The following is a 19,702-nucleotide window of genomic DNA, read 5'->3' on the forward strand; positions in this document are numbered from 1 at the left end:
CATTAAATTTTATGTTCCTGATTAATTTCTCTTCATATTCTAATTTAGTCCAAGAAACAGGAATGTGAGGTGGGCACTGAAAATATGGCTTAAGATAAAGGCTTAGGGCTAAATGTCAGAATTATAGCTTCTGTTTCTTCAAAATTAACTTATCAGCATGTATTTTCATGGAGTTGATAAAGTGACTCTAAAGCAACCCAGGCTTTTGGGGTCCTCTCATCAGCTGGATTTACTATTTCTGATGTGGTAAAGTCTGGAAATCCAGTACAAGGAAGTTAGAACAGGTAATGTTTCCTTACAAGCATTTTGCTCAAATTTGTGTCCCATTGATTTTGACGCCCAAAGATCCCCTTAGCACAGTGGGATCTGTGCATGGTCATGCTTTGGAAGCCTCATCAACCCCTCATGAAAGTGAAATGAACTGGTTTGTTCCTTTTTAATGAAATTTTGATCAGATTTTGGATAGAAGACCTACTGTGTTGTAAGTAGAACTTACAGTTCCTGTATTGAAGGTAGCATTTAGCAAATTAATTTAGGACTTCCTATAGCAAAGTTTACTAAATAATTTCTGATATAGTGGGGTTTTTTTTTAATATCAACTTGAGGTGTTCTCGATTTAGCTTAAATAAACCCAGAACTGGATAGTTATCTGAGGTGGGAGTGAGGGAAATCTACTTCCTCTACCTGCTTTAAAAAACCCCAGATTTTAAATGCTTCAGTAAAAAAAAAAAAAAGGCAAAACCCAAAACCAACCAACCAAAAAAAAAACCCTAAAGAAAACAAACAAACAAATCAACCAAACCTGTAGTCTTTGTAGCTTTAATGAATGAAATTTGTTGGAAGAAGGGAAAGTGAACTGTATTGCCTCTGTTAGGAAAGATTCTCCAGCTGTCTCAAGGAGAAGCACTCAGTACTTGTGCTGGGGACCAGAGATGTGAAATTTAGCAGCTGAAGGGGCTCTCATTTCTTGCCCTTCTGTGAAGTATCTTCCCAGTGCTTGCCTGTCTGTCCTCAGATATCCAAACATCTTTGTTTACATCAGCCTGTGGAAACTTTTTAGACATTTTTGGATAGACTAGCTAAAAAATTCCCCTGGCAGTGCTCATTTTCTGGCTTCTGGGACTGTCAGGGCTGAGCCAAGGCTGCCTCGCAGGTGTCCTCCAGTGTGACACTGGCATGGTGTTCAGCTGCGGAGTGAAAAGCCAGAGGCTGTTTGTTTCTTTGGAGCTTCTCCTGCTGAGATCACGGAGGAGAGAGCCTGAAAGCCCAGGGGAAAAACCATGAAGGCGGAGGGATGAGAGGCGAGTGGGATGAGGGACAACAGTGGAGGCAGGGGGATTCAGCACCAGAAGAACAGGAAGGGAACAAGCAGCTGGGTGGGAGCTGGGGGAGCAGGAGGGGCTGGGCAGAGCCAAGAGAAGCCAGGGGAGAAGAACAGAGGTGTGGGGAGCACTGGAGCAGGAGCGGTGGGGAGGGAGCTGTGCTCTGGAAGCGTGGAGCAAAGGCAGTGCAAGGCCGGCAGCCAGCCATGGGCCACTGGCCACAGCACTGCTTTGGCAAGGCAGGGAGGGAGCCCTGATCCCACAGCCACCACTCCTCCCAGTCAGCAAGGAGCTGGGAAGCACACCAGGAGAATCAGCCCCCTCCATCTGCTACCCACTGCTTGACCAAATTGGTTACCCATTATAAGCAGAATTAGCATGGGCAGCAGTGAACTTGGAATAGATCCCAACTGTGTGGGAAACAGCATGGTCCCACATAATGGTTTATTTTGATTTCCCTCACCACCATCTTGTGGGGTTTGGTTTGGGTTTTTTGGGGTTTTTTTGATGTTTTCTTTTTTTGAAGGGGGAGAGGGTATTTTGTATTTATGAAATAACATGCAAAACTGTTTGGTATTTTAGAACACAAACATAATCTCTCTTAATACTGTTACAGAGGGATCCAACACTGGCAAAATAAATTATATGGGACCTGCCCCCCGACCCCATCCAACCAGCCCAACGCCCTAACTTCTCAGCAGGGTTTCTCTCCTCTGTCTGCATTTCTTGTAGCTGTTTGCAGGTTTAAAAATACTCTTGGTTCCACTAACTTCCAAACAAAATGGCTCAACAGACAGCAGTCACATCCTACACACCTACGCCCACAGGCGCACACAGCAGCCGTGCAGATCCTTAAGCTGTCTCTAACACACATAATTTTCCTTATTACCAAGTACTCATCTCTTCCCTTTCCAATGCCTTTAAAATAAAAAAGTTATATGTGCACATGTACACAGGAGAAGGAAGAAGGAGGGGGAAGAAAGTCTGTGGATTAGTTCATCTGTGTTTAGATCCCTTAAATAAAAGTCTTTGGTGATCTCTGCACATTCAGGTCCAGATCCAAAGCCTGTGGAGGTTAGCAGCTAGCGTGGCACACAGAATATTTTGGAGAATAATTATCATCTCTATTTCTAGGTTAAAAGTATATCTATAATAAGTGTGTCACATGGCACAGACATCTCTCTCAGGGAGCGCTTTACATTTGCTGTGCTAACTCTGGCATATTTAGTTTTCTTCAGAAATGAAGGATGTATTTTGTCCATGTAGGCTAATATAATTTACATTTCCTGAAAACAAATTAAAATCAAGCAATATTGATTTTTTTTAGTCATAGTTTTTTTAATATATACTACATCACCAAATTTTCAAGAATAATAGTTATTTTTCACTTTACCTTTGCATCAAATCCGTTCATTTTTCATAACATGTGCTCTGTCAACCACAAGATGCTGAGTATTATCCGTAGTTTCTTTTCTTGCATTGGTGTCGCTTCATAAAGCTGTAACACTCTTGAGTTCAAAAGCTCTGCATTTGTGCTATGGCTCGGAATCATTAACATCCTAAAAGTTTTAAGGTTTCTTAGAGGCGATTCACTTTGATTCTTACTTACCTTTTTAAATTTTCTTTCTTAGTTTCTCCCTGCTGAAATCAGGTCAGATATTTGATGAAGGTATTTTTTTTCTTTTTTCATGAGTTATTACACTACTTATGAATTTTGTTCTGTTGAGGAATAACATTCAAATATCCTTCCTTGGTGTTGTTTTTATATAGCCATTTCTCACCTAGGCTAGGAAAGGAGGAGAATGCATGAAAGAAGTTTTTAAGTATGGATTTTTAGAGCTCAACAGACATTGTCTTTTTGTTCAACTTATCCAGCTGAGTGGTTTATTCAGCTATGCCACTTGAGACTATTAAGAGCCCTTTTCCCTACGACCACCTCAAACCAACACCAGCATGAGGGTCTTGCCATTCTAGAAAGCATTGGTGAAATGGCATTAAAAGTCTAGGAATAAGAGATAGTTTATCAAGCTTTGTGCCTTTCAATATGGCCATTTTATCTGGGGAGAGTTGTAAGTCCAGCCCCTTGCCATGTCCCTTTCCTCAAGCGGGTAACTCTGCCCTGTGCTTGTTCAGCCTCAGCAAGAGGCTGCAGTGTATCAGGGACCCAGGGGCCAACCAGAGGGACAAAGGGGACAAAAAGGGAAATGCCACATTCCAGGCAATGGAATTAAAACATCTGGGGTTTCCCTCCTGTTGAGTCAGCCTCTGCACCAGGGGTTTGGGTTGCACAAAACTCAGCAAACAAAAGCAGATTGTTGTAGTGATAAGCTACATGAGATCGAGCCTTTCCTTGCATTCTTTCAAGAATAATTAATCCTACAAGAGTCAATTTCCAAAAATATCAGAGAAATTCAATAAACATATTTACTGAAGTAATTTTCAGCCAGCTCATAGAAGACCCTGCATGCAGTGGAGGAGGTTACAAAGACAGCTGCAATGAAACATTTCAAAGTTTCGGTTCTTTAAGCTTCCCATTTGGCAAAAAGTTCCAGTAGTTTGGGTTTTGATCTTTGTTCCACGTGAAAACAGATGTCAAAACATGTTCCTTCACAGCAACAATTATATTTTTGATCAGCTTTAATGGCTTTTGGAAGTATGAGTCTCTTCCAATAGGGTACATTCTTGTCAAATACAAAAAATAATACCTCCATTTACATCTTCATTACTTTTTTATCTATTTCTCACCCTTTGCAAATATCCTTGTATTTGCATGTTCCCATTGTGAGGCATTTTCCAATATGATTATTGCCCTCCCCCAGTAGGCTTTGACATTGCAGAATGGTTGTGCTGTCACAAATACTGGAATGCTCCAACAGATAGGATTAGAAATGGTCAGCAGATTAAAAGTGTTTGCTTGAAGTTTATTCTTTGGTTTGAAGTAGTGGGGGAAAATATTTGCATAAATGAATTTTTAATAGATACCAAAAATAAAAAGCTGCTAAAGAAAATGTAGCTTGTCTGCATTATCATGCAATTTTAATTATGCAAGCATTTATGTTCTTTGTGTATTTTGACTTATGGCCATGTGAGATACATGAGTGAACTGTCACTCATGCAGAATTAATTCTAATTTGTCCATATAGGGGAAAAAACCCTGGGAAAATATGATAACGCTTTTCATTGGCAGCAAACCCTAGTTGTTGTTAGTCGTTTGAGAAAATTATTGTTAGCAGACTATCCAAATTCTGTAGGTCAAAGCCTTCCTTGAAAAGAGGTGTATTAGCACATGACTAAATCCACTACAGCAATGTATTTTATCTACTAAGGAACTGTATCCTTCTGTACCATAACATTTATGTCACTTTTTCTTTCCCTTGAACATGAGAAAAATACTTTGATTCAGTGTTTGGCAATCCAAGCCAGGTTATTTAAAATAACAGTCACTTGGAATGTACCAAGTGTAATTTTTAGTGCAGTTGCTTTTCTACGGTTTTGCAAACCAAAATCTTTAGTTTCCCACGAAACACAATACAAAAGCAGTTTGTAAAGAGTCTTTAGACTTTGCACTTCCTCTCCCAGGCTATTTGCAAATAAGAAGTTGTCACTGACACGTAGGGCAACAAATGGATAAAGCAAGCATGGATTCTGAGATCTATAATTTTTAATAATCTTTAAACTAGCTACAAAATGTCAATCACTTCACAAACTGACAGGAGACATAAGGAATTTTCATATTACATGCTGTAAATGATATTTATCTCACAGTTTATCTAGAGTTCATTCATTTAGGTTTTTTAATTATTTTTAATTGTCAGCTACTAAACATCTCAGCGATTTGGTGTGCATAGCTCTAGGTAAGCAACAGAGAACTGTACTGATAACAAACCACATGGGGATAGCGACTAGTAAGAGAGAGCCTTATAAAAATTACATTTCTTTGCACCATTTCATATGGTAGTTGTTTCCTCCAAAAGATAGTCTTCAAAAGCAGCAGACAAACCCAATATATTACACTTATTTCTTTTTGTCTTTGACATATTTTCAGCCAAGCTTTTATTTTGCTGGCAATGGCTAAATGGTGAGTGCCAAATCCCTCTTTTTTTCATAATTAAAAAAAATGATCATGATTAATAACTATATATATATCAACAAGAAAAAAGTGGCACAACTGCAAACTTGCTGGTATAACATAGTCCCAAAAGAGTCCGAATACTGAGCATGCTTTTGTTGTCATTGTTGGTGTGCTACTGCCATGGGAAAATTCTTGTTTAAGTAGGAGTCTAAAAGTCTATTTATTCCTCATGCATAACTGCATAAATCACATCACTTTTTAGTGCAATGCTTGTTATAGTAATATCATTTCACATTGTCTAATCATGAAATCATAACAACAGATAATGGCAATGAAGAACTGAAGACAGCAGGTTTAAGTGCTTAAACATCATGATACCCAAAGACAGGAGCATGGCAGTAGCTCTGTGGAATGTCACAGTTTTACAAGAACAATACTGTATATTTAAAGGTTAACAGCACGTTTAGCATTCCAACAGTGTTGTCATTCAGCAAACATCATTAAAAAAAGAGAAAAATGAGAAGGAAAAAAAAGGAAAGGAATCCAAAACAGAAACAAGGAAAGGAAAGGAAGAACCCCAAAAAACATCATAGTGAGCTATAGCCATCAAATCAGCACTATGTACAACCTTTGGAAAGAAAGATATCTAGAAAAAAATAATTACAAGTATCATTTTTGGAAAGCTGACAAACTACACAGGACAACATTTACAATGGGGCTGATATGTGCATGTGTGCAAACCTAGTAGATAAATACCATGATAAAAGCATGAAGGTGCTGCCCTGCTGGACAACATTAAAAGGAAATGCACTTCTCTGCATTTAACCGCTGCCCAGCATCTTTGTTGCACGCTGGTTGGCTTCATCAATCCTGGTTTTGTTGGAATCAGCCTGGGGAAACACAGAGGAAAGAGAGGGATGAGTACAGGGAGGAAAGAGAGTATGAGAGAAGAAAAGAGTACAGGGAAGAATGACAGTGCTTTGTGGGCAGTTCCATAATTTTGGCTGGGTCACGGAAAAATGAAACTTGAAAATACTGGAGAGCTGCTCTTGATAGTGGTATGAGGGACCCAAAAGGAGATTACAGATTTTCTAGTTTTACTTCATGTAGCCTTCAAGCAGAGCTTTCTGTCTGTGGTGAGCTGCACTGAACTCCTGTAAATGCTGTGCCAGATCCATAGCTGGTGCTGTTGACAGCACTGGTGGTACTGATGGTAATGGATGACAGCGTGAGGACTGGGGGTGTGCATCTGCATTTTCCTGGGGAAAAGCTTCAGAGCCCTCTGAGATTCAGTGGACTCAGACTGTGGTCTAACTTAGATCATCAGATACTAGCCAAAATTAAAATTTTGGTCGCTGTAGCGACTCCTGGAGCAGAGAAGCTGGATTCGCTGATGTAGGGAATGCTGGTAAAGATAAATTTCTTTGAAAAGATCAGCCTGCATATCTTTGCTCTGCATGTGAAAGGAAGGGAATAGGTGAGAGGATGCCAGTACTCCAAAGTTCACCAATGTAGTTGCAAGAGAGAGTAGCCTCTTTCATGGGGCAGCAGCATAAACAGGAGTTAAGAAAAGGCAGGGATTCTACTGTGATTTGAAGCAATCAAACTGCAATTTAGTCCAGCATAGACTGAGCCATTAACTGCACTGTTTTCCCTGGGGTAACACGTGCCATGATTATAAAATGCCATTAATAAAATGGCACCACCTGGGAGGTTGGGCAGTTCTCTCGGAGTGGGAAGACACTTGGGCCATGACTTTCTGTAGCTCTGCAGAAGTTCATTTTGGAGACTAAAGACACTGTTTTAGCTGAGAAGAACTGGCAAAACTCCACTCAAGCCCACGTTGCCATGCCGACTTATTCTAGCAGAGGGACTAGATAGAAAATGGTTTCAATTTTTAAAACCAGACCTGTGGGAAAGGTGAGAATTGTGTTGCTGCTTTAAAAGCATGGGCTCCAATAGCAAACTCTTTCTGTGGTTTGATGGCTGCATTTTGTTAGCTTTGATGATTGTTCCCATATCTCTGGGGTGTATCCAAATTGTACAGATTTATTTTAAATCTCCATTTTACAAAGACAGAATGGTGAAGCAACTTTCCCACATGTATTTAAGAATCCTTTAAGAATGTTTATGCTGATGTGCAATAAATCTTTCTGAAATGTCTTGGGCTTTTCTCAGTAATTGTTTTGGAAAATGCTATGTGTATTCTTAGTGCTGTAGCTCCTCAACAAGCATAAATCAGCAAAACTACTTATTACAAGCCACACTCCTTTATTTTAGCCATGAGTTTGACCTTGTCTACCACAGTACAATTTTGTGTGCTTTTGCCAAAAGGCCACCTAAAAAGTTAGTGGGTTTGGAAGCAGTTACCTTTGTCACGAAATGAGTGACTATTCATCGAACAGTGATGAAACATCGTGTTCCTGTGTCTGGTGGATGATGTTGCATTGGAGGCAGTGGGATTCTTTGTGCTGACCTTCCCACTTAGGTCAAGACAGAGTGATTTGAGACCCCTCTACTTTCCTCCCAGCCTCCTATTTATGGTAGATTTTAGGCGCAGGCCCTTTTGGTGATGGTGCTATTTGACCTACTCATCACACTGTCATTTTGGGTTTTGTCCCTTTCTCTCAGATCTGAGGAAAGGATAAAGAAAGCCTTTTATTCATTGCTGTCCTGATTACTTTGGATAGATCAGATTACATGGCTGCATTATGAGATGGCTCTGGTTTGGGTGCATGCATCCAGTATAACATAAATCCTTTAGGAGCATTTATAATGCATCCCAGGGTACTTTGGCTTAGCTTTGTGATGCACCCCAACTTCTGCAAAGTGTGCCAGCCAAGGGCCTTTCTAATGATCATAACTGACCCAAAGCACAGTGCTCCAGCTGGTCAGGAAAACAACCCTGGCATTGCTGTGAGAGGGACAAGGGTCTGTTGCCTTATTTCATTGCAGACTGGGTGTGTATGCAACTGAGGTTTTGCTGTTATCCAGCTAACCATTATTTCTGTCTTTATTAGAGGGTTTTGCTAATATATTGTGTTCCTTTTTCTAGTACCTCATTACTGTATGTCCTTAATCTGAGAAATTTGGCTTATTTTTCACTAAGACTGAAGACTATCTTATATTTGCGCTGCTCTCATGACGACTCCTCTGTGTACGATGCAAATCCATCTTTCACAAATGTGTTGCTGTTCCTTAGCCAAGGGCCCTGGGTGATTTTATAAATGCATTAGCTGCCAATGTTATTTTGCCATTGCTGTACAAAATGCCAAAGTCTGTGAGAAGATCACAAGGCTGTGGAAGGCTGGTCCTTCAGCTCACTGCTCTCAGCATGCACTGTTAGAGGTTTGGCCCATGTGCTTTATGTGCACAGAGGGCCTGGTCAATGTTTTCAAAATCCAGATGTTTGCAAGCCTGAGCTGGTAGGAGAACAGTAACTTGTTGGGCTTGCTGTATTTTGGGATAGGATCCTGCAGGCATGGGTAGGATGCCACTGATTTCCATCCACAGGGCATGTCTCCTGCCACTGTGACATGAGCAGGGGAGGGGGAACACAATAGTGCACGTCCTCATTGCTTTGAGAAAATAATGTATGTCATAGGCTTCCTAGTTAAACTCCCTATCCCTTCTCAAAGTATAGACTGATGTGCTGCTTTCTAGTTCTTTGCATATGAATAGCAGCAGTAAATCCTTCCCCCAATGCTCCTCCTATTCCCGGAAATGTGAAATGGTGCATAATGGCATCCCAGTGATACTGTGCATTTTCCAGTACAGTCAAATATATGCAGCTTTATAAAGCAAGACTTTTGACCAACGCCAAGCCACGAGGAGGCTGCCTCTCTGTCAGGGATGATCTTCCCAGCCTTCAGACAATGTATAGTTGACCCAGTTCTCTCTGGAATCTGCCTTCAATAAGGAAACTCTTGGAGTGAATCCCTCAGTGCAGTATTTTCCTTCATTTTTATTACTAGGCTCTGATTTGGTCAACTGACACAAAAAACAGGCATGAGCATCCTGCTTGTTTGAGGAGGCATGCATGTGTAAGAAGGCTCAAGAGCACCAGCTCTACCACTTGAGGTCAGAATTAACTCTAAGCACCACATGTAAGTCCTTGGGTTAGCTCCTCAGGTTGTGTAAATCTCAACGGAAGCGGAGCATTGTGTTGGTTTTACACCAGATGAAGATCTAGCCTCTTATGTCACTTCAGTCTGCCTGTGCCTGGAGCTCTGCCAGTACCAGTGCAGATGGCCTGCAGATCTTGGGATGTCAGGATGGCAGTGAGCTCCCAGCCAGGCTTGGAGGGGGCTGCTCTCTGCTTCAGAAATCTGCAGTGCAGGTCTGGCACTGGAACAGTGCTCTCTGCCTTTTTACATGGTGATTCTGCAGAGCTAATGCTGAGCTTTTGTATTCCACTGTGGCTGCGTGGGGCCCAATTATGTATAAATATATATATATATACACACACACACACACCCACACACACACACACACACCCCCAAGAGAGCAGGTAGATCTCTGTCCTAATGTTGTTATAAGCAGCACAACAAAACTGGCTGCACTGTTACCATATGGCAAAGATTTGGGATTTTAATAAATCCCCATCCTTCTTTGAGGACTGGTCCTCCAAGCAGGTGATCTAATCCTGAGCTGCTCATGGGGTTTCCGAGGAAGGAAAAGCCCAGGAGGATTTGAAACTTTCCAGGAAGTGCCAGGGTAGTCAGATCCAAACCCCACAGTTCAGCATAGCTTAGGGCACTTGTCCTTTTTCAGAGCTATTGAAAAGGAGCCTTGATGTCTACTAAGGGGTCCCCTTGCAGCTGTGTGGCAAACTCAACAGCAAGGGTTCAACCCAGCCTGCACAGGAGGTACAGATACACAACAGCAAGCTCTGCTTTGGCCCAAGGATTCTGAGGGAGAAGAGAGGAGCTGTTTCTGTCCCTTGTCCTTTCCAGGGCCGTTTCTCCCCTCAGAGAAGGGAAAACAGAGCCCCTTTTGGGGTCCTCACGGAAAAGGCAGCTCTTACCTTCTCCATGATCCTGTCAATCTGGCGGTTCTGTGTGTCGATCTCGTTGCCCATGTCCAAGGCCATGTGACGTAAGTTGCCAATGATGCCGCTGACCTGCTCCAGGTTCTCATCCATTTCATTTTCCCGGGCATCATTTGTTACCCTAGGAACAAAAACCCAATTCTTTAAAGCAGAGACAGGAGATTCTCCCTGAAACTGGGATTCGCCCAAAACCTCCACTGCATCCTCCATCGCTCGTCACCTGAGGAACAGGCTGCTGTGCTTGGCTTTGAACAAAAGGGATTAATGAGTGAATAACCTGAAAAACCTTACATGCTTAGTTTTTGGATGTTGGGCTCAATTGTCTGGTTATCAGTGCTCTGTTGGTACTGCTCGTGTCTGCTGTTGGTAGAGGTGTTGCTATCTGAGCTTATCTGTACCACATGCTGCAGCCCTCTGCAGTGATGATCCTTCCCAAAGAATGAAAGGGTTCCCCATTCACATTGTGTGTGGTTAGCATTCATGGGAGGTGCTGGAAGGTGCTGGAATTACAGTGATAGCAGCTCCCCTTCTTGGGCTGCAGAGGCTAATGAACGCTGTCCAGTCCTTGTATGCTTGGGGTCACAGAGATATTGGGGAAGAGGTGCTTCAGCTGTGAAAATCCTGACCTAGCATCCTATTTAATTAACTGTATTTCTGGTGAAAGACAGAAGCAGCTTCTCTCAGAGTTACTGGCTTTAGTAAAGGTCACTTATCCCTCATTCTTAGCACCATCTTGTGCAGTTGCTTTTTGGAAGGAAAAGCTTGTGCCTGAGCCAAGGCCCAGTTCAGCTCTCCAGTGACTGAAGAGGCAGGTGGTGACTGATGCTGGGAAAAGCAAGGTCCATGGGTGCTGCTCAGAAAATTCCTACTTTGAGCCTCTTACACAATTTGTGTTCATGTAGGTGCCCAAAGGGTGCTCCAGGCTATTTGCAGAAAAATCATTGTGCAGTGTAACTTCCTTCACTGCTATTCTATTATCATGCCCCAGCATTCATTTTGGTGGGGCTGCCATCCAGACATTTTGAAAAAAAGTGAATGGCAGACCCATCAAACTTAAATGGCAACTCCATCCCACGCTCCAGATTGCATGACAGCATTGTTTCTATCACACTGATTTCCCTTTATCACAGCAGCCAAAGAAATAAGTGGATAATAGTTTTTGGAAAGATAATTACTTATTAAACTAGTGTCCTTAATCTTCAGAGATCAAAGCTTTGCCTACTGGTATGCTGATAGCATTGTCTGCTAAATACATGCCCCATAAGCTCTGTAATCAGTAGGTACTTTGTGCTGGATCCCTGTGTGTCGTGGGAAGTTTGCAGTGGGGCTGCCTTTAATATAGCTGTGTGCATCAAACTGGCTTTGATTTGAGAGCTGAGGGATTCCCACTCTGTTCCTCCATAGCTGTGGCTTCCCAGCAGCTGAGGAAGGGGACATCATTCCCCATGCACTGAGGTTTTGAGGACACTCACGAGCAGGGGAGGGGTGCACCTCTAGTTTAAAGTGTTCTTCAGGTTCTGGGCTTGGCTCGGTGCTTTGGCAGGAAGCCTGAGGCTTTTTTGTTGTTGAAAAGAAAGGGAGGGCTGCTGGATGCTTTGGTGCATCTTCTGGCAAGGATGGATTATGGGCACTACATGCCTTGAGACATAATGGCAATAAGCTAGTGTTTATCTGACACTTCATTTCTGAGGCGTTTGACTAGCGTTATTAGTGAGACCTGTGATAAGGCCCCCAGGGCAAGTGTTCACACAGGGAGCTGGAGTGCTGAGGACAATGCTGGCTGGCCATGGCTGTCTGCACCCTCACAGTGCTGCTGTGAAATAAATAAACAGACTTTATTTCTAGTTTATTATTGCCCACATCTGGGCAGTCTCAGAAAGAAAGGTTTGGGCTTGCGTTTTCAAGCATCTTCTGGTTCTCGGGACCAAGACCCTTCCTTCCAGGATTTCCAGCAGGGTCACCATCCTTTGCACTAGAGCTCAGGTGACCCTCAGGCCCAGAAGTCCCTGGATGCAGTAACCTTTAGGATGTGCCTTAGTCACCATCAACCTGAATCCGAGCACCGCTTGGTGGAAAACCCTGGCTCCATCACATTACCCAGCACCTCTGAAGGAGTTAATGAGCACCACAGAGCTCATGACCATATGGAAGCAATCTAAATATATCAGTGACAAGGAAAGCAGAGAGAAAACAGTGGATAAAAAGGCTCACCTGCGGATAAAGCCACCACTGATGGCCATCTGCTCCCGTTCATCTACGACACGTGCAGGCTGGCTGGCTACAACACCATCCTGATTATTGCCCCAGGCCTTTTTGTAAGCATCGCTTGATTTAAGCCTATGCGAGAAAGATGATGAGTAACAAAGCTCCAAGTGCACAAGGACAAACGCAAAACTCTTTACCTCTCCAAGCTAAAAGCTGAATCAAGCAAATGACTTTTCAGATAGAGGGTCATTGTTTGTATACCGATATATCATAACCCTGAATAAAAGGAGGGGGTGGGTCTTTTGCTTATTTTTTACTTTACTGCCACAACAGTGATGGTCAGAGGTTTAGTTTCCAATAGGGTGAATTGCAGTTGTCAGGTCTACAACATTGCACACAGGTTTTTGGATGTTGACTTAGTTTCCAGAATGAAGGAAAATTTAAAAAAAAAGAAAAAAAAGAAAAAAAAAAGGAAAAAGAAGAGAAGAAATACAGATAAGTAGAAAACATTGTTTCATTTCAGTGACACATATGTTTTGACATCAAACACAGAGGACGTACTGGCAGACAGACATAAAAACAGAACTGCCAAGTATAGTGTGTACATCACATCACAGCAACACACCCTCTTAGAGAAAAACAGATTTGGCTACAATTTAACCTTTTACCATGCAGAATATTTGGCTTCTGATGATATTTTTTCAATATGTATGTGGCATAATAGGCATTAAAAGCCACTGACCTTTTCCAAGGTGATTTGGGGATGATTTTATCATAGGGTTCATTAGATTTTTCAAATAATATATCGGTACTTGAAAATAGTAATCATACATCGACAGTTGATGTACAAACCTTTGTCCACAGAGACAAAAAGTAAAATAGGCAGAAGTGAAATGAATGCAGGAGAAAATAAAAGATACAAGCAATCTAGCATCAGAAAGGGAAATTTTTCTACGTTTTTCTTCATGCACCAGCTACAGGCATGAATAAGAAGTAAAGCATTCTCACTAAGCACAGTTGCCCCACTAGTTCATCATACCCTCAATGCATCAGCAGTAACAGCCTTCACAATAAGCAAGACACAGGCAAAAAAGGATCATCACTTCCTTCAGGAGTTTTAAACCACAGGACTTCAAAAATAGCCTGGCAACTTGTTATATTTGTATTTTGTGGCAGTTACATTAACCTGCAGAGAGCCATTTTTGACTGAGCTGCCGTGGATAGAAAATTAAAATCCAGGCACCCCTAGAGTGGAAAATTGACATGTGCAGCCTATTTAGGGCTGCTGTCATTGGGGTCACCAGACAAGACTGAGCATTTTAACAGGGGAATGTAAGGATTTGGGGTCCACAGGTATATGTTTGTGATTTTATTCTGGAAATGGGTCTGTTTCCAACAAAACCACTGGGAGCTGCAAATCTCTGTGATTTCCCTGTTCCTTGATCAGCTCCAATCAGTCCTATAGACAGCCCTGTGGCTTGGATTTTGGGGGAGGAACTGAACGTGCTTCTGGGAGATTTGGGAAAGGACATGACAAACTCATCTCTGGTGTCATGTTCTCTCCATGCCCCCTGAAGCAGCTCAGTTTTAAATGAGCCTGAAGATGTGTTGTATGATCCAATATAGAATTAAAACATAGATTAAAAGAGGATCTTTCATACTCATCTGTTCTGTTGCTTATTTCCCATTAGAGTTTGTCAAGACTTAAAAATATGATGGTTGGCTTGTTTAATTTTAGTTCTCCAAAACTATACATCAGCTTTGGCATTTCTAAAATGTCTGAAAGTAATTCTCTTGCTGCAGATACATTTACAGGGTTTTGCCTTTTATTTGGACCTGTGCAACTTTGTCAGTGAGACAAAGTTTCTGTGTTTCTGTGTTTGAGGTAAATGATTTTATACACCCAGAATCTGATCTCTTGTTTTCTTGTGGACTTCCAATTAAAGTCAACAGGTGGAGCTTGGATCTTTCACGGTCAATAGGAGTTGTCCTTTCGAATGCAACCTGGTAAAAGTTCCATGCTGTGGGCATTTTCGATCTCCTAAGAATGTAGGATCAAGCTTTACATATTTTTAAGGCTCAGAGAACTGTACTTTCACTGTATATCAGGGTAGAGTTACATGTGAAGTGGATAATCTTTTTATAAATATATGCCATTAATCTCCCACCAGCCAGAAGAGCTTTAGGGGATCATGGTGATTCTGATGCCCAGAACTGTATGGATTTCTCTCTCTCCCACACTCCACTCCTCAGAACATCATCTTATCTATACCAGGGGGGTCCTGGCTTAGTGACTCAGGGAACAGTCTCTAAAACCATTCTTCATCCATCCTCTGAGCATTGGTTAGCAGTGCTGCTCTCTGAAATATGGCTCCAGACTGATAGGGTCAGAATGCCTTGGAGAAGGGAAGAGGCCCCTTCACAAATTCATGCCCCCTCCATCCCCTGTAGAGTCATTCTGTTGTTGCAGCATGACGCTGCAGCCGTAGAAAAGTGCCAAATGTTTTAGTGCCACGTGCCAGGTGCTAATCCCATCGCTGTCACATGTCTGGCTGTCAGTTCTGAGCTTTTACAGCTCGTACAGTGTGGGAGCTGTGAGGTTTCCGCTGCATTTATACCTGCAGCTCTTGTGCACCAGCTCCCCTGGTGCAGGACAGCAAGGGCTACGGCCTGTCAGAGCTCATAGTGCTTGCAAAAGGGGTGTATGCAGCCCTTCCCATTCCTCCTGCCCCCTCTCCCATCACACATCAAGGCTATAATTATTCTGGGCAAGATGTTTACCCCAAAAAAGTACTCAGGGCTTGGTACACAGAAGTAAAATACCTGAGGCAGTATCTTAATTCTTTCCCAAGGGAATTAACTTCAAAATAAATGTGACTGATAAGGCAAAACCCTAGCCCTGCTCTTCTGATTTTTGGCAAAATACCCCATGAACTCTATGGCAACTCTCTTTCCTTTTGGTCTTGATAACTGGAGAAGGATCAGGCTTTGGCTGTGAACAAAGTTCACATAGAAAGGGAATTTAATACCACTGCTACACTTCTCTCTGCTTTGTCTCCTGCACGATCTCTGGCCAACCATTTAGGAATGTTTTCGCTGCAACCTAGGTTCATGCCTACTCACTGCGTGCTGGATTTGCCATTCCTCAAGGACTTTGGGTTGGTCCCCGGTTTCCTACACCCACATAACCGCACATCACATTTTCATTTGGCATTTAAAACAAGCTTGGCATTACTTGGAGGACGGTTTCGTTCAAGTGTGATGGCATGCAAGCAAATTCAATGCATTTCAACATTTCTGCTTAGTGTACGTGCTACCCAAACGAAAGAAATTTGGCATGTTGAGGTTTTGTCAAATTTTTTGCCTGTGGCAGGATGAAAACCATTTCAAGTTGGGTTCCAATTATGAAACGTCACATCTCTTTCAAGATCTCATCAAGGACTATTTCTGCTGAACAATGAAAAAAACTGTGATTTTCATCCACAATTTGGATCAATGTTTAACAAGACCTCTTCTGCTTTTTTTCAGCTCTTTTGTTTATGAAACTTCTTTGTGAAAATACGTTTCAAAATTTAGAGTGTCCAGGAATAAGGTAGCCCCAAGTGTTTTTGTCCGCTGGAAAATGGACTCAGTACCACTCAGTACACTTTGTGTAAAATGTTGAAACTTTTACCATTAAAAGGTGTCAACAGTGAAGCTTTCACTGCAGTATGCCTGATTTTAATGCATCTACAGTAATTCCCAGTCAGTTGTCTATGCTATGAAATGAATGCATTTGAACCAGAATCGTTCTTTCTGCATGCCACATGCTCATCCTGTCCATGTGCCTAGCAAGGATGAGCTTCACAAGGCCTTTGGGATCAGCCTTAAGTGCTCAAAGAGATGAGGCAGGCAGCACCTACTTGTTACATGGACAGACACAAAGACCACAGAATTTTCCTAGGTCCGTCAAATTCTTTTCTGCTTCTTTCATGTCCTTATTGATTTGGTCCATTCCCTCTTCGATGCGTTCCAGTTGTTCTGATTAAACACAAGTATTTTATCCCCACAGAATGAAGCAGATGGAAAAGGACAAAGAAAAAAAAGACAAAAACTTCAGACATTCACTGTGACAAAAAACTGGACACCACATAGCAGAGCCGGTACCCAGTACCTACTTGTTACAAGGACATATGAAAAGGCCACAGCATTTCCCTAAATCTTTTAAATTTTTCTCGGCCTCCTTCATGTCTTGGTTGATATGGTTCATGCCTTCTTCAACACGATCGAGTTGTTCTGGTCAGGACAAAGGGATGACAGTGTGGAATGAATTGTATTTTTGTTTGTTTGATTTTGTCTTCAACAGAACATGAAAAATGACCATGTAGAACTGAGTTAATAATGACATTACAATGCATTAATCTGAGCTGATGCATTGCTGAAAGGATGTATGCTGCATTGGATGCTGAAGATTTTTTTTATTAGTATGGGAAGAGTAAAACAAAGGAGTAATTTATTTGAAATATATTAATATAAACAAGATGTAATGATGTAGAAAGGAAGGGTTATAAAGTTCAAGGTCCAGAAACATAATACAATACATCAACTTACTAAGACACAGTGACATCCAGGAGAAAGATAGTGTTATTCTTTTGCATTTATGTATGTTAATATTAGAGAAAAGAAGTCCTTCCATGGAAAACACTTCTGTTACTTACGCTTACAAATGCCTCAGAACTGGGTGGGTTTGGGCAGCACAACTGCTGTGGCTAGTGAGTGAGAGAGCTGGTAGTTAATGGTAGTGGTAATGGAGCGAGCTGTTAGGGCTTGTGTTGAGGTACCCTCTCTTCCAGAGGCCGAGCAAACAGACCTGTCACTTTCACTGGTGCTGGATATTGATCTCTAGCCTGAGTGTGGCCTCAGGGCTGGTTTTCTGCCCCGTGTGGGTGCTGCAAATCAGGAGTAACCTCAGTGAGCAGGAACAACTGAAACCACTCCGGGATGCTCTCTGCGAGAGGGTCACCAGCTGTGGTGCTGCTTGTCTCTGGCCCCAGGGGAGCTTATGGAAACGGGCATCGGGTGAACGGTCCTGTCTTCAGTGGGGTCACTTCCGCTTTGCTCCAGGACAAGCTAAGGAGCACCAGGCCCAGAAGCCAGGCACATATGGACCCTATCTCTCTGCGGGCATTAAACAAAATTTGGCATATTTCCACCTAACCTGAGGGGTTTTCTTAGTGACTTGGTTTTCTAAGTGACTTGGGGGTTCAGAATAACTTAATGTGTTAATTTATTTTCACTTTTAAAGCTGGGGAAAATGTCCTAGAAGAACAGAATGCCATGACATAAAAGTGTAGGAACAGGATTCTCCACTGAGGTAAACAGATATGGATCCAATTGGATCAAGTGTCTTGTGTGGAGTCTGCAGTAGGGAGAGCATTTTATATGGGATTTACATTTTACACCATTTGTTCCCAAAGGATAGACTCAGATGCTACCCAGGATCAAAAGGGTACTTGGAGTGGCATTTCAATCCATTAAAAATTGTAACTGTACCTAACAAGGAAAAGTAAAGCAGTCCCAGTAAAATTCAAACACATCCCTAGTCCCCATATGGAATAGAAAAACACTGAATTAGACTGTAGAGGAAGGAACTAAGAGTGCTGGTTATAGGAGGAATTTAATGTCATCCCTGATGTTAACTGAGTCCTATCCAGAAAAAAAAAAAAGAAAGAAGAAGAAAATTTTTGAAGAAAAATCATATGCATATTGATGTCAGTAAAAAGCTCCTCTTAACTTCTTTGAGAACATGAAGATGCCTAATTTCTTACTTGGGTTTTTAATAACAATTGAGGTTTAGCTTTTCAAAGCTTTCTGGGGGGTTGAGAGGCCCAGTTCCCATTAAAATTAATTTTATTTAATTAATTTTAATAGGAAACAGGAACCTCACCCCTCAAGGGCCTAGAAAATCCTGGGCTAAATTATTCAAGCTGGAATAGTTCAAGTATTGAACTTGTGTTCTTTGTTTAATTCTTACATGACCCTGGGCTTTGAGGAGGAGAGGTGCCATGTCAGTATGGTGAGATTCATCTGCCTTTCTGCTGTCTGTTCTCATTCTCCTCAGCTGGATGGGCCTCTCTCCTGGTACCACAGGAGTTATTGTTCCCAAATCCAAGGATATATTTAGAGGATCAGTTACCTGGCACTGCCCTCTAAAGGGGCACACACTGTGTAAGCAAAGGACTGGGAAAGCGAGAAGGAAACCTGAGAGAGGGACTGTACATGTTCAGCCAGGTAAACTGCTGAGCAGAGAGCCAGAAAAGCAAGGTTGGATTGTCTTAATGCACGTTGTAATGTAGGCTTCAGCAGAAGCTTTGCCTGGTGTCCGCAGGCCCAGATAGTCACTCTCATCAGAAATGTGAGTCTGGGGCAGAAGGGGACAGCCCTCCCTGTGCTCCTGCTCCTCGCTCTGGGGAGCAGCTGCGGCACCGTGAGCTGCCTTTGGTGCTGCTTCACGCAGCGTGATGGGATTTGCTGCACTTGTGTCTCAGGCTCCCAGCTCCTGCTTCTGAGCGCTGCAGAGCCCCCTGGCAGTTCAAGAACGGCTGGACCCACACGTGCTTTTTGACTCTGGGGGATATGGCAGGTGTTTGATCTTTCTTCCACTGATTTTCTTGCTAGTGCTTCTCTAACCTGGTCTGTCCAGTAGCAAAAGCCCAATTCACCCTGCATGGGTCAGTCCTAGATCTGGTACCACTGGTAGCTCTCAGTGGAAGCAGTTCTCCTTGCCCAGATGCACATTCTCTAAAGCCATGTGTGTAATAGGTCCTTTTGAACTGTCTTTACCTGTTTTCTGTTCTGCCTGAATAAATGAGTGCTTATTGAAGAGTGTATTTGACACAACTCAAAGTCTTCCATTTTACTACAGCCATCTCTAGAAGCCTGACTTTATTATCCTACTTCAGGATTTGTGTTTGATGCCTGGACTATTGCTGAATAGGAAAGGGAGCCACAACTCATTTATCTTCCATTAAAGGAAACCTCATCAGTGTAAAAAAAACCCCCATGTCATATTTG

General features: G+C 42.3%; 1 protein-coding gene across 2 annotated transcripts in view; it reads right to left on the bottom strand.

The window, feature by feature from the left end:
- Positions 1 to 4,965: 4,965 nt before the first annotated feature.
- The window catches only part of SNAP25 (synaptosome associated protein 25), a 60,284-nt gene continuing 45,547 nt past the window's right edge, over positions 4,966 to 19,702 (bottom strand). Inside the window, exons 5-8 of one of the 2 annotated variants that reach the window (XM_066546005.1) lie at positions 16,807 to 16,924; positions 12,656 to 12,781; positions 10,421 to 10,565; positions 4,966 to 6,284 (exon numbers count right to left, since the gene is read on the bottom strand). In XM_066546005.1, coding sequence (XP_066402102.1) covers positions 6,216 to 6,284; positions 10,421 to 10,565; positions 12,656 to 12,781; positions 16,807 to 16,924 — 458 coding nt within the window. In that variant the 3' untranslated portion in view covers positions 4,966 to 6,215. Of the gene's footprint in view, positions 6,285 to 10,420; positions 10,566 to 12,655; positions 12,782 to 16,551; positions 16,670 to 16,806; positions 16,925 to 19,702 lie in introns of both variants that reach the window. The other variant, XM_066546004.1, reaches the window with a different exon arrangement.

Source organism: Molothrus aeneus, chromosome 3, assembly GCF_037042795.1.
Source record: "Molothrus aeneus isolate 106 chromosome 3, BPBGC_Maene_1.0, whole genome shotgun sequence".
Lineage (NCBI taxonomy): Eukaryota > Metazoa > Chordata > Aves > Passeriformes > Icteridae > Molothrus > Molothrus aeneus.